Source organism: Phaenicophaeus curvirostris, chromosome 5 (genome assembly GCF_032191515.1).
Source record: "Phaenicophaeus curvirostris isolate KB17595 chromosome 5, BPBGC_Pcur_1.0, whole genome shotgun sequence".
Taxonomy (NCBI): domain Eukaryota; kingdom Metazoa; phylum Chordata; class Aves; order Cuculiformes; family Cuculidae; genus Phaenicophaeus; species Phaenicophaeus curvirostris.
The window spans coordinates 52107784-52123728 of record NC_091396.1 but is presented as its reverse complement, the minus strand read 5'-3'; the positions used below and the strand labels follow the sequence as shown (position 1 = coordinate 52123728).

Sequence of the window (15945 nt, the reverse complement as noted above, 5' to 3'; positions counted from 1 at the left end):
AATATTTAGCAGAACATGAGATGAGGCAAAGATTTTTTGAAGGATCAGTGACAACATAATTGGTACAAGCCAACTGGTACAATTTAAATTTGGTACTTAAGGTGCATGCTGAAGACAGAACATCTGAAAAGGGAAAGAAAATATATCTATTGAGTATTTTAGTATTATGCATTATTCTTCTGTTATTCTATTGATAACTGTAAATACACAGCTCTGAGTAACACTAATAGGAATTTAGTATATATATCCCCAGGAAAATAGACTTTTTAAGTAGCTACAGGAGTTTTTCAGAAAACGGCCACACATATTTTTGTTAAAAAGCAAAGGAGATAAGAGATTCATTTTGCCCGAAAAATGGAATTAAAACCTGATTTTTTTTTGTTTTGAAATAGGTCAAAGCTACCTAGCACAACGTTTACATGCCAAGTATAAATTCTACCCTCTTCTAAACAACTCATTTAATCCGAATACTGCATGAAATTTTGCAAAGTTTTCTCAACACTTATGTAAAGGAATTATATTTAACTATTTTTTTGCATATAAAATATGTATTCTCCTTCCTTATCAAACCAAGGTACATACTTTTCTCATGCATTCTCCTTTTTCTCCACTTTATGCTGAGACCACACGTGCTTGCTTTCTCCTTGCTAATACAGTGGCAGATATGCAATAACATTCACATAGGCAACACATTAACTCATCTATGTATGATTTCTTTTCACAAGTGACTTTTAAAACTAGGAGTACAATAATAAATCCAACTTGTTTCTATACCACAGCCATCCTAGCTACATGGTTCAGGTATTTAAGAGTGGGTTTTCCCACCTGATCTCATTAAATCTTTCATTTTTTTCTCCTTGAGTGTGGCCAGAGGGATCAATGTGCTCAGGCCATAGGTTCATTTTTTGATGGCAAGCTCATAAACTTTGAAAAACATCAGAGCAAAATAGTCGACACAAATGAACTACAAACAACGACCCAAAATGTTTGATTCTATAATATTCTCTAAATAAATTTCCAGAAGAGGAATAAAGTTCTTCAACATACCTCACAAATTTTCTCTAGGGATGGAACAAAGAAGTCATCACATACTATAGCCAAAGCATAGAACATATAAAGAGCCTGTAAAGAAATAAATTCAGGAAATACTTCAGATTTTTCCTGTACATGAAAAGAGAAAAGAAGGCAATGCTATATTTATTCAGACTAACAGAAACACATAGCTTCATTTTTATTCAGTTCCAAACAAAAATCCCTCTGTTAATCAATTTATGGCATAAGAACAGATTCTTCAAGGCAAGATTAAATTTAGAACAAGAATGTTTGCCAGACCATATAATATGAAAGGTACCACAGTCTGACATAACAGGGTGCCACAACAGACTTCCTATAAAGTAAAGTAAATGAGTAAGTAATGGCTTACAAAGCTATATAGTCATCTTCTATATTTTCCATTAATTATCGAAAAAGTAATTAAATGGAAAATAACACCATGTTTATTAACAATACTGAAGAAATAATCACTCCTGGAAATAAGCGGACTCTGACCACGGCTCACTGCACCAAACCTCCCAGGAATGATCCTGGCTCCCTGTAAATATGTGATTCTCCCACTGTCTTATGTGGCTTTATGTGCTGCACTCATGTGGTGGCCCTAATCCTACTGCTGCCCACACAACTCCTTCTTCTGTTACTTTCCCTAAACTGGGAATTGAACACTGGAGCTCACAGGGCTTACTTGTTTTGTTTTTTCTACAATAAAATATTAAATTTCACACGATATTTTCTATACTTCTTCAAGGTTAGTGGGTTTGTTTTTTTTCAACTACAATTGCATCTTTTGTATAAAGGCACAACAGGAAAGAAAGAGAATCAAGAATCTTCCACATCATACTTGATATCATCAACAAAGGAATCCCAAACTCTGTTTATAAAAGATGAAATACAAATAAATACAAGCCTATGATCCAAGCGGCCAGGATTTTCTCTCCAAGAGGATGAACACATAGGCACTGCAAACTCAGACTTGCATGATTTTCTTAAATAAATCATAGAATCATTTAGGTTGGAAAAGATCCTTAAGATCATAAAGCTGAACCATTAACCTAACACTACTAAGTCCACCACTAAACCACGTCCTGAAAACGTTACCTTTTGAGCATTTGTACCCATACAGACTTCCAAGAAATATGGAAATCAAAATATTAGGAACATTTTGATAGATATTGAGCTCCATTTAGAAAGGCCACTAAGACAACAAACATCTTGCAAGACAGATAAAAGGAAAACAAAATGTAGAGGAAAACTTACAGCAATGATATGAAGCAGAACTCCTCCTTGCTGCCGTTCCTTATTTGTAAATATATCTTCAGGAAATTCATTAATAGCTGAAAGAGAAATACACATTTTTTAGAAAAAAATTACAGCATCTATAAATGGAGGACTGAAAAATAAGAATGGTCTGCAGATAAAACAAGAGAACTGATACTTAGGTGTTATTAATTATTGTCATTTCAGTGATGAAAACCAACCCGCGCAAGTTTCACATCCTTAACGCCTTATTTTTACTATCATGTCCTCTGTATCTCCTTTAAATATACTTCCAAAGTGATAGGTCCAGGCACAAAAATTCATCCTGAAATAACGTTCCAAGCTTTAAGCATGTCTTGCTTGAAAAATTATGCAATGGTGGTAACCTTCCATCAGGTTCTTAACTACAAACTTTTATAGGGCTCCACAGTCTTCCAAATCATTTCACAAAGACTAAAGTGATTCCAAATATTTCCTCCAGAATGTCTACTATCCAAATGTGATGAAAGAAGGAATGAAACAGAAATGGTAGAAGGACAATATGAATGTGCAGAGACATGAATTCTAAGGTTATTTCTGTGTGACAGTGGAGTTGCATGGAGCTCAGTTAAAGTGAAAAAATGAGTCCAGATGGTGGAGACAAAGACAAAAACTAAATCAAAGGCCTGAAGAAATATATGAGACAAAAAACATCCAGATTGACAAGACAGGCAGGGCTAGAGATCTACAGTGTCTCAGACAGGAGTCTGGGAAGTTTAAGGGTGAAAATAATTTTCGCCAGTGGGATCCAAATGCACTGAAGTCATTAAATTATGATTTTGAAAGTGATGTTCCTTTCCACAAGGAGTTGTAGATATAGGCTGAAAACAAGATATGCTCCACAACGTTCTTACAAACTTTCCATAATATACTGAAACTCACGGAAGGAAATGGAGGGAATAAATGACCATCTTCCCCATATTCAACTCTGCCAGTTTACAGAAATGCTTAAGAACACAATATATGATATTTATGCTGTTCCATTTTCAATTTCAGTGGCCTATTTTCTCAATTTCTTGATATAGTTCTGCAAACAATGACGAACACTAGAACCAAGAATTTCAAGTATGGTTCATGTTTTAGCTACTCAACTTCAAGCACACTAAACCCACCCTTATTTTCAGGAAATGTTGCACTGTAACTCTGTGAAGATTATACTTTTTAGAGTATCTTAAATTTGAGTTACCTGTAATCATCAAACACACTTCAAAACATTAGCTGTAGTGAGAGGATAATCTAGTTTCAAAGACCTGAATGACTTCTCACCTCCTCAATCTTTGAGTTTTATATAGAATTACAAAAATGCCTCTTCTCACCTGTACTGCACACACACACTCTGCATGTGTCTACCTTGAAAAAGATGAACAGTGTCTTCATGCAAAGCTGAAGATCCCATAGCCTTGCTTTTTTCCTTAGTATCCACTACAATAAATGCACTAGGTTTGAATTGATACACTGACTGCAGGCAGTGTTTAAAACCTTGTATAAAGAACTCATATCTTCCTTCCAAAAGTCAAAGTTAACATTTCATGAAATCTCTCTAAATCCTCCAGTCTAATACTCGAAAGCCACTACAGCTTTGTTTGAAATTACTAATGGTCCGTAAAGTATTAAGCATAAAACAGAAGTTCATCAACAATGACTGACTGCAATTCCTTTACTGATTTTCTTTAGGTTTTCCAACAAGACCTGTTCTTACTGTTGTATTCTGACTGCAATCCATATCAGCCCTTGATATGCTGAACAGAGCTTTCCAAAGATAGAGAAAGGTCCGTCTTGCTTTTAAATCTCAGACAACAAAAACTATGTAAGTCTACAGTAAATTTTGTTTAGGTACTCCTGAAAGTGATTTCCTAGCCCTAAATGTTCTATTCCCGGTCCTTTTGTAACCACCAAGAAAAACGAAAGCAATAATGCATATAAATATACAAGCACATCAGCACAATAACACCCAATTACTCACTGAATTATGGAATACCACTCGAGTATGCAGAGTGCTTCAGTACCTGAAGACCATAAGGACACTAGCGTTTAGCAGGACTAGCTTCAAGGAAGTGGGTCTGGGTTGCTGCAGAACTTCACAGTCTTCAAGGGCTGTGATTTTCACCGTAAAAAGATCTGTGACCTTAGAAAACCTTCATGAGAAAATTGCACTGCTATACAAACGCAAACCACACCATAAATTACTGAAACTTGGTGGAACAAATCTCATGACTGGAGTGTGGCTCTCGACAGCTACACGCTGCTCAGAAGGGACAGACTGGGAAGGAGGGGTGGAGTTGTTGACCTCTATATCAGAAAATGCATAGAATGTAAAGAGCTGTCTTTGAAGAGTAGCCATGAACAGGTTGAAAGCTTGTGGGTCAGAATAAAAGACCAACACAGCAAAAGGCACCTTGTGGTTGGTGTATACTACAGGCCACCCGATCAAGGAGACCCTACCAATGAAACCTTCTTCCTCCAGCTACAGGAGGCTTCACAATCACAAGCTCTCATCCTACTGGGGAACTTCAACCACCCTGACATATGCTGGAAAAGTAGCACGGCAAACTGTAGGCAATCCATGGGACTCCTAGAGCGCATTGAAGATAATATCTTAACCCAGCTAATAGGCACCCCCACCCGAGGGGATGCAATACTGGACCTGATGATCATGAACACAAGTGAGTTTACCAGTGACATCATGATTGGAGGCAGCCTGGACTGCAGTGATCACGCACTGGTGTGGTTCAAGTTCCTGAGGGATATGGGGCAAATGACGAGTATAGTCAGGGCCCTAAATTTCAGGAAAGTAGACTTCTAGCTCTTCAAGGAGTCCTGCTGGGATATGGTCCTCAGGGTCAAGGCCCCAGAACAGAGCTGGCAAATATTTTTAGGGATGTTTTCCATAAAGCACAAGAGTGCTCAGTCCCCAGACACAGGAAATCCAGGCAGGGAAGGGAATGGACCAGTGTGGCTTAGTCAAACAGAAGAGCAAGAGGGAATTACACAGGCAGTGCAAGCAGAGACAGGGAACCTGAGCAGAGTATAGGGGCACTGCCCGGTTGTGCAGGCAAAAGGGAGCTTCAGTGCAAACCATCTTGCTTCATATATAGTCCAGTAATGTAGTATGTGTAATATAGAACTGCTTGTAATATGTATCTGCTTGGCTCACACAGGCAATTTGAAAGAAGCAATGTGAAGACAGATTTACTCAAAGATAATGCCCCTCTCTACAGGGAACTCATGGCACACAATTGTTCTAACACACAGACACTACAAAATGTTTTTTAAAAGTCAGGGAAATGAAGCAAGGCTCTGGAGCTTGGTAAGTAAGATTTCCTCCTTAATAAAATGGCCATCTGTCAGTGAGTTCCAAGGTAAAGTTTGGAGTTTTTCAGTATAAGCATTTGCTGTCTTTCTGGTTTTATTACCCAGATAATCATGAGGTTTTTATACTTGTCATCTATAAATTCTGTATACCTTATCTACATCTTCTGTTCTTTATTTACTCCCTGTATAATTATTTTAATATTTTAAACAAATATTTGCTTTTCTAACCTACTGCTATGATAAACTGGTTGCTCAGAAAAAGTTGTTTGGATTCCCTTGGTTCCTAGCTTAGGCTTATCACTTAACTGAGGGGGTCAGTGGTATTCCCTCACCTGTATGAACTGAATACAGGGAATACAACATTATCACAGCGTCTGAGACAGAGTACGGTCTGCCTTCACGGTACAATCCGCTGTGTGTGCGCAGCAAGGCATTGCTCTACTTCACACAGAGATATTCTCTCACGTACGGGAGAAAGAACTGTCTTATAGTCCGAGTGGGAGCTACATCTCATCTGTTCCTACTGAAGAGACAGAACAGATGGGAGGAGATGAAATGAAGAGCAGTACATCTAATGGGACTAACCTTTGCCAAAAACAAAGGAGGGGAACATAAAACCAATCGTCTTAAAATCAGCCAGAAATTCAGAAGTATTTATCCTGCTGATACTGTTGCAAACCCATGGCTCCTGCAGATCATCTTATCAAGCACAGATTTACTGAGAAGGGAGGGCACTACAAGGACGAGTCTATGCTGGAACTGTCATTATTCTGCAGTTCATTCCCTCTCCCCAGTCATGAAATGAGTGGCCGAACAAAGCAGCTTATCCAGCCTTGAACTTGGAGGGGACACAACTACCATTTGCTCTGAGTGAATCCTTGATTATGCCATGACAGAAAGGATGATTCACCTTTCATAAAAAGCACTGGCAGAGCTGTCTGTGGCTAAAGAATTACACAAGTCACGCAAATAGCGTGCCTCAGAACAGAATATAATAGCAGCTGCACATCTTAGGCTATCTGCACAGCTCTGGGGTGAAGTTCTGGTATGCAGCAGCCGGGGTAACCCCAGCACGCCAGTGACACCTGCCCGGATTTAGGCTGTTACCAGATTACTCCTGGCACCATCAGAGTATTGTTCCCATGTGCCCTATCCATACTGTGACAGGCAGTCTGCCAATGAAGTTAAGTTTCAAAATCTCCTAAGCCTGACAGAACATCTCAACAACCACGTGGATCTGTGGTTTTATAACCTGCCTCACATGTGATTTCTTCACCTCATCAGCAGTTGATTTACTCACAGAGGCAACAAACATGCCAACTCTTAATACCTGCTAAGCGTTCAAGCCTGTTACAACTCTTTAATTTCTCCTCACAGGGAGGAGAGAGTTGTAGCTGTGACACACAATTGGTTCCACTCTGCCTTTGCAGGAAGGGAGTTAGGCAAATGATGCATACAGAAGCCCAGTTCTTTTAATGCCTGGACGTTTTTCCTCTGTCCCTTCAGGACATGTTACATATACAGAAATCGTGATACTCCTATGCCCTGGCATCCAAAGGTTGTTGATCATCAGACTAATGCAGGGCAGAGGCATAAAGGGAAGAAGGACAAACAAGAGACAGCATTACATACTTCCACTTTTACCCCCTCAATAACCATATCTGCCAGACATCTTGAATATTTCAAATTTGTGCCATTTTTTTTAAGCACTGCAAGCATCTTTAGGCACCTCTGCAGTTAGTGAATTTCTGCTTATGTGCAATTCCCTTTTCACACTGCAGAGCCTCTCCTTCCCAAGGTCTGTCGTGGTGCTCATGCACATGTATTTGTACCTCAGTGACAGCATATAAACTCCTCACTGTGTGCAGAAATGAGCTTCTTTATACCTGTCATGCAAACACATGCGTCATTACCTGCTATCAGCAGTAAAATGTCAACAGTTTCTGCACCAAGAGTTGAACTTGGAACAGCCTTCACAGTACTGCAACTTGCACTACTTTATAATCCTGTACTGATATATTTTGTTACAAGATTTGAGTGGAAGCCAAAAAACTATCACTTCTACCAACTGCATCTCCTTGAATGCAGGGGTCCTATGCGAGTTGAGTTGCAATGAATTGGGTAAGTATGTCCTAGAACCATCCTTACTTTGAAAACATTTGTGCCTTTGGACCATAACGTTCTTCAAAAATCAATGCACCGTGAAGATTTTTATAGAAAGAAGGTTAGCCACTTTGAAATCATCCTGCAGGCAATGGGAGAAATTGCTCCCATATTCTTTTTACTGCCAAGGTCAGTCCCCTGTCATGTTCCAAACATTAGCTCAGGTGCTGAAGTGGTGACAGAAATTACAGTGGTGAGCTCAGTACCACCAACAGACATACAGGTAGTCTTGGGGAACAGCATAATACACTGTGATCCTCTCACAGTTTTGTGGCAGCAATTGCGTATTTTGGAGGAGCAGGGTCACTTTTGCTCATAGAAAAGCATTGAATTGTTTCAGTTATGTATTCCAGTGTTAACAATGGAAACAAAGTGAACCTGAACATAGTATCACAGCGAAACTAGTTTATTTATACATAAAATGTGTCATACGAAAGCCCTCCTGTTTACTATTACTTCCTAAATGTGATACAATAAATTTTAAGTCATTAGAAAAACATCAACATGCCATAGCACATTCAAGCTATGTATTTTGCAAAATTACAGAAAGCCTAAATTCACAGGTTTAATAAACACATATAGCTCAAATTTTAAAATAACCTTTTCTAACACCACAAGCCAAGAGGCTTTTAAGTCTGAATTGCCCCTGGCAAAAAAATTATATGCTTCACAAGTGCTTTCATAAATGAAAGCTGGTAACTTAAAAAACCCTACAACAACCAAGGGAAAAAAAAAAAAAAGAACAATTCATTGATAATCCTGGGTGCCATCCGGAAAAAAAATAAGCATTACCAAGCTTTAAACTCCCATTCCCATTAGACAGCTGTTTCCAGTTTTCTGTAGCAGGATGACACGTGGATTTTCCCCTCAAATACACAGTTCAGCTTCTGCTGGATACTAATCTAGGCACCACTGTTAAAGCAAATCAGGAATGGGCAATTCAAAGAGATGCGCACTTGTATTTGAAATATACTGCAAGGAAATTCTTTGACAGATAACCTTTCAGTAAACTGGTTTCATGGATTATATCACCTGTACAGCAACAAAGCATCCAAATGAAGTGCAATGAAATTACATGAAATGCCACCCAACTTCTTCTAGAGAAATTTGTGCATCAGTGTAATGCCATGTGATGTCAAAGATCACGCTTTCTATTTTGAGGCAAAGTACCATATGGCAGAAGGCACAGTAAGCATCCTCCTCCATAGCCCTCACCTCACAAACAGTAGAATTACAAGCAAAATCTATCTCTGTGGTAAATTAACTCAATTTGCATTGCTCAACCAAAAAAAGGACTGCCGAATATGATTATCTGTGCAATGGTAAGCAGCAGCTTATGAGGCAAATAACCGACTCAGTTCTAAACTATCAGATCCATTTAATATATGAGTATGTAAAGCACAGTGTATTAATGAAATAGTCTTCAAAAGTCTCTTCTCATCAATATGAAATTACGGAACTAACTATACAAGACTGAATAAGCTACAATAAAAAGGGACATTAATATCTTACAAAAACCTGGACTTTTTTTATAAAAGTATTTGCACTCATTAAGGCAATGTCAAATGATCAAATAAAAATACATTTATGATCATCTGCAAAAAAACTGAAAAGCATGATGAAATCTCATCTCGTGATCTAGAGTGTCAGAGATGACACACGGATGCACAAGTACTGCAACATGGGGACACATCAGCATACTAGAGTGCAGCATTTCTGCATATTGGACCTCGTGCTAATGGCTTTAAATGTTCTCAAGGTAACTCTACAAGGACCCCAGCATTTCAGATCATGGCTTTTATTCCTTCCCTGGCCTCCATTACCAACACCTTGTTTTATTATAGTCTAATAACAACTTACATTAACAGATTTTAATTCAGTGTAGTGCAAGTGCCCTGAATCTGCCTCCATTTGACAGCTCTCTAGCGCTTACGTGAAATAAGCAGTGACCAGTCAAAGAATTTCTGAACCCTGCTAACACCAGAAAGCCAATTATATCCCGGGCTGCATCAAAAGAAGCGTGGTCAACAAGCTGAAGGAGGAGGACTCTATCCCTCTACTCTGCTCTCGTAAGAGCTCACCTATAGTTTACTTCTGGAGTTTTCAGCACAGTAAGAACATGGATCTGTTAGAATGGGTCCAGAGAAAGGCCACAAAGATGATCAGAGGGCTGGAGCACCTCCCCTATGAGGATAGGATGACAGAGTTGGGTTTGTTTAGACTAGAGAAGAGAAGGATCTATGGAGACCTTATATCAGCCTTCCAGTACTTAAAGGGGGCCTACCGGAAAGATGGGGACTGGCTCTTCATCAGGGAGTGCAGGGATAGGATATGGGGCAACGGTTTAAGCTGAAAGAGGGGAGATTATATATTAGTAAGAAATTTTTTTACTATGAGGGTGGTGAGGCACCAGAACAGGCTGTCTATAGAAGTCAGAGATGCCCCATGGCTGGAGGCGTTCCAAGGCCGGAGTGGATGAGCCTTTAGCAACCTGATCCAGTGGAAGGTGTCCCCGCCCACAGCAGGGGGGGTGCAACCAGATCCATGGCCAAGCCGTGAGAGTTCTGGTGAACAGAGTTAAATCCAGTTGGTGGCCAGTCACAAGTGGTGTTCCCCAGGCCTGAGTGTTGGGGCCAGTCTTGTTCACTATCTTAATCAATAATCTAGACAAGGAGATGGAGTCCTCCCTCAGTAAATTTACAGACAATACCAAACTAGGCAGAAGTGTTGATGTGCTTGAGGAAAGGAAGTCTCTGCAGAGGGACCTGGAAAGGTGGGATCGATGGCCAAGGCCAATTGTATGAGATTCAACAAGGCCAAGCACCACGTCCTGTACTTTGATCACAACAATCCCATGCAACCCTACAGGACTGTGAAAGGCTGGAAAGCTGCCCAGCAGAAAAGGGCTTGGGGTGCTGCCCAACAGCCAGCTGAACATGAGCCAGCAGTGTGCCCAGGTGGCCAAAGCGGCCAATGATATGCTGGCACGTATCAGAAATGGTGTGGCCAGCAGAAGCAAGGAAGGTGTTGAGGTGCTGGAGTGTGTCCAGAGGAGGGCAGCGAAGCTGGTGAAGGGGCTGGAGAACAAGTCTTACGAGAAGCAGCTAAGGGAACTGGGGTTGTTTAGCCCAGAGAAAAGAAGGCTGAGGGGAGACCTTATTGCTCTCTACAGCTACCTGAAAGGAGGTGGCAGTGAGGGGGGTGCTGGTCTCTACTCCCAAGTAACAAGTGATAGGATGAGAGGAAATAGCCTTAAGTTGTGACAGGGGAGGTTTAGATGGGATATTAGAAAAACAATTCTTTGCTGAAAGAGTGTTGAAGCATTGCAACAGGTTGCTGAGGGAAATGGAGTCACCATCCCTGGAAATATTCAAAAAACGTGTAGACACGGCACTTTGTGACATTGCTAAGTAGGCATGGTGGCATTGGGCTGATGGTTTGAATGGATGATCTCAGAAGTCTTTTCCAACCTTAACGATTCTATGTTTCAATGATCTTTAACATCCCTTCCAGCCCAAACTATTCTGTAATGATCTTCCATGCTTACAGTACTGGTTTTCCACAAAGTGCATGTGTGCTCTTCAATACCTCACCCAAGGACATTGACCCTTTTATTTTACACGTCAGACTCCTAAACCAGGTCACTAAAACCTTTTTCACCTTCTCCCCTTTTTTACTCACTGTGTCATTCTGCCTCAGCTGTGTTTACACTATTCTGAAGCAAGGTCACCAAAGAAGTTCAAACATGAGGAGATCCACCACTGGAGCAGTTTATTTAGACAAGTCATTTCCAAGTTTAGAGGGAATAACATGGTTCATCCTCCACTCAGGACTAAATAATCATTGTGGAATAACGTAAATGGGTTTAAATTGTATCACCTCATGACTGGCCCATGAATTAACCACAGACATTAGTCACCAGTAAAAACCTGTGTCTTCTATGTGGAATTCCTCTCCATTTTCTCACTCTGAGCTTTACATATTTAAACCTCCTCTCCCCTCCACCTTAGAAAATCAACCAGGCAAGCTGTAGCACTTACTGTGAAGATCATGAAAACTGTAACATAATTTTAAGACACTGTGCACTAGTAACTCTCTTTGAATCAGCGCGCTCCCTACGCGGCACAAAAGGACGACATTTTTACAGAAGGTGTGTTGTAACTTTCCGGTTTTGTTACTGAGTACACATTGGAGCTCCTTTCATATATAGTGTTACTGTATTATGCCTAATGAACAGCTTGAAGATCAGAGGAGACTGCTACCTCTCCCTTTGTTGCCCAAATGACTCTTTCAGCAGGTGTACAAACAACAACAAAAGAAGTTTTCCTTCACTGACTCCCCTATGTTACAAAGTCTCATATAGCTGGAAGAATCTCTTTTCTGTGTAACTTGAAAATACAAGCAAGACTGATCAGTTAAGTTAATCTGGCCCAAGGCTGAAGTTTCCTTCCTCCCTGAACATCTGAGGAGCAAATTTGGCCTATGTCACCCATTTCAAACCTGTGATGCATTATTATTCCATCGATGCTATGTAACTGCCCTTCAAAGACGAAAAGCTAGCTACCAGTAACAGAGCTAATATGAAGACAATCACATTTATGAATGGGTATAGACGGAGTGGCAGGAAATTACAGTTTTCCTTAGAAAATATCACTGATACTGTTCAATGACCAACTCTGTTTGCAAGCTAACCACAGAAGTATTTTTATATAGAACCAAGATCCTTCTTCAGTGAAAAAATTAAGGTGTTACTACCTCCTTATACCTGCTGGAGACAGACCTCAAAAACCACAGAATTCCAAGCTGTTTCCTGCCTGGTACATCCTCAGTAAAATCGACAACATTCAAACTTTAAAATGACTGGCAAAATTTGACTCGAACAAAGTCAGACAACAGACTAAGTTAGAACTGCTGGCAGCTAGGAAAGCTACCAGGTTACTTGAAAACTGAACAGATTATATGTAGAAAACACTGAGAGGAAGAAACAAGCAACCAGCAAAAGCTGCCAGGGCAGCTATCTTTCAGAACAGAAGTGCACTTCAAACCAAACGCTGCTATTGTGTCTTCTGCACAGTTAATGTATAATAATAGGGTTTTGAATCCCTTCCACTTCAGCAAAAGCTGCAGTACAGCTCATTTAATAGCAGCTGTATTGGCACACACCATTCTTTTTCCCCAAATGTATGGAAAAAGAAATTAAATTCAATATTTAAAACATATGTTTTTTTACTGTTTTTCTGATACCAAGTCCAAGTAGCGATTTTAACCACCCAGGAAAACTGCGTTACTCTCTGAGCTAAAACAGCATAAAAACTATGGGTATCTTCTGCCAGGCAAAATTAAGTTAAATAAACTAGATTTCTAGAAACAAATGAGCACGAGGTACTAGAGGAACAGAAGATTTTAAGTCGGGTCTACAGAGGTCAAGCAGAGAAAGGCATAAAATAAAGTCAGGCATGGGTATTATTTGAACTTTCTTTATGCAGAAGTTCTTTTATTTCTGGATATAGAAGGAAAATGCTGGAAAGCAGCAGTAAAGAGACCCACTCAAACATTTATTCCACCGCCTGCCAATTCAGGATTGCTTCCAACAGTGATTTTTCTTGTGCTGTGTTCAAAAAGTTCCACCAATCAAGAGGGAATAGGTAAAATACAAAGACACAAGACCCTCAGATCTGTTCATCAGGTAACCTTTCTGGGGCCAGAATTCCCAAGACGGTTCTGCATAGGGAAGCCAAGATTTTCAAGGAACTCAGCTCCCCACAGATACCATGCCCAGCGTTTTTAAAAATCAGGCTCTTGATGCTACAAGCTGAGATTCACTTATTAATTCTCTGAATTTTGCTTTTAATTTGGAAGGAAGCTGAATTTTGAAAAATTGTTTCAAGTTGCACACACTAAACTCTCAAAAAAAACCAGTGCTGAAGAACACTGGACCTACAATGAAGTAACATTTTGGAATAATTATTTAGGATAATTTTTTGTTCCATGCACTCCTTGGTGCTTTGAGAAACCCATTTTCATATGGACAAATAGAAACACAACAGCTTCCCGCCATGAGCCATGCTTATGTGGTGCAGCCAATTCTCATGACTTCATTGTAAACCATGTGATAATTGTTTCCTACTTTTCCTGAAGCCAAGGTCCTGGAACCATGCAATTACATTAGAACATCAGCTTTCACTTACAACAAAAAATTTGCATCTAGCTTTTGTGTTTGTGGAACAGAGCCCAAGCCTAAAAAAAACTATAAGAATTATGAAACCCAGAATACAACCAAAAAAAGAGACCCAGACTTGTTGTTCATTTCTTGAACAAACATCACAGTTTTGCCGGGCCAGGTTTACACTTTCTGAGCACACAGGATTACTAGCATTACTCCAAGGTTCTCCAAGGTTCATATGCTTTAGCTCAAAGTCACAAATACACACGCATTCCAGCATGTGGGTACTGCCCAATGATCGAAAACGATGCCAACGTGTTTCTTGCAGCATAGGCTACTTCGCCTTTTCCACACAAGTAATCCCATCTAAGGCAACTAAGATTTAACCCTCCAGCTCCTATGTCATGATTCATTGGCAGATTTGCACAGTTCTGTGCTGATTTTCCACAGACAATTTCCCTTTGGGCATTTTCTCCTTAGTCTACAAACTGAATAAGGAGCAGTAAACAGTACTGGTGTACTTAGAATGATCTCTTTCAGTCCCAGCCTCTGCTATATACTTCAGCAGCCTCACATTCAATATGAAACCTGGTAAGTAAAAACCAGCTTCTTGAAAGATTTGGAGACTGCTACCTATTTACCAGCATCTTAAGCAGCACTTAATATTTCAGGGAAAGTGTTGGTTTTTTTCCTAAATGCATAGTAATTATTCAGAATAAAAGTGATCTTAATGCAGAACAGAGGCATACAGCAGGGGAGTCCACTGTTGGAAGCTAAAAAGATGAATGTTACAATAACTGCACAATCCAGATTTACAGTCCTTTTCACTCTGTTTTTATCCATGTGAAAACCTATTCCATGATTATATTGTATCTGTAAATGAATATTGCAATGAAGCTCATATCTATTCCCTAAAAGAGACACGTAATCTTCACTTTGAGAAGTGCATACAAAAAGCCGAGTACAATGCCCAAGGCCAAAGAAGTTAAATTAGCAAAAGGAAAAGAAGAGGGAAAGAAGTACATTGACATAGTGATGTCACAGCCCAATCATGAAAGATTAGTAGAAGAATTTTTTCAGACTTTAGAAGTGCCGAAGAACGTATATTTGAATACAAGACACTAATCTAGCAAGGTCAGCTATGACTAATATGTCACACAAGCTTCCACAAATATGGTACAAGCCCAGCTGGAAGCCTGGATATATAGGTCGTAGCTGGAGCTTCTGCTTGACTGCTACTGGTACCAGAGTTCACTTAAACTCAGGTGTTTCTCCATTACTGCAAAATTTTCCAGCTGTAAGTTTGGAGCGTTGCTTCCTAAAAAACAAGCATCACACTGTCACAATCCTGCATGCATGTACACTGTCTGAAACCAAGTCGAAGAACAGCACTTCTCACGGCAGAGCAGCCATCATAAGTCCAAACAATTTAAAGAGTGCTAGCAGATTTTATTTTTTTTCCAAACTACATTGGCTGACCAGCAAACTGGTGAAAGTGGTTACCCAGAGTTCTCTCCAGCTTAGTCTGCACTGATTTACTACATTGCATGCACAAAGACTATTCTTTGTCTGTTCTTGAGAGATAAGTAAGGTGCGTCTACCTGGAGTCTCAGAAAGACACCCCTGGGAAACAATCACTGAGGTAATTATATAAAGACAGGGAATTATAGAAAGTCTCAGAATGTGGTAGGAAAAGAATCAATGTCTGAAAGCTAAGGAAGAAGAAAATAATCAGTTACTTATATGTCCTAAATTCTTAAGAAGGGAAGAAACAGAAAAACTACATACTCATCTAATCATCCAAATAGTAGCAAGTAGTTAAGACAGATACATTATAAGGCACTCACTGTGACCACATACAGTAAATTAAAAAAAATCTCTAGCAGCACCATCTAAGATATTCTCAATAAGCATCACACCAAGATGGTACAAAAACATGAAGTTAGAGACAGCTGATT

The 15945-nt window shown here is 39.7% G+C and overlaps 1 protein-coding gene across 4 annotated transcripts in view; it reads right to left on the bottom strand.

Moving 5' to 3' along the window:
• The window catches only part of SLC24A4 (solute carrier family 24 member 4), an 88949-nt gene that overhangs the window by 32497 nt on the left and 40507 nt on the right, over window positions 1-15945 (bottom strand). For all 4 annotated transcript variants that reach the window (XM_069858725.1, XM_069858726.1, XM_069858723.1 and 1 more), the window contains exons 3-4: window positions 2311-2387; window positions 1048-1122 (exon numbers count right to left, since the gene is read on the bottom strand). In XM_069858725.1, the coding sequence (XP_069714826.1) occupies window positions 1048-1122; window positions 2311-2387 (152 nt within the window). The remainder of the gene's footprint in view (window positions 1-1047; window positions 1123-2310; window positions 2388-15945) is intronic.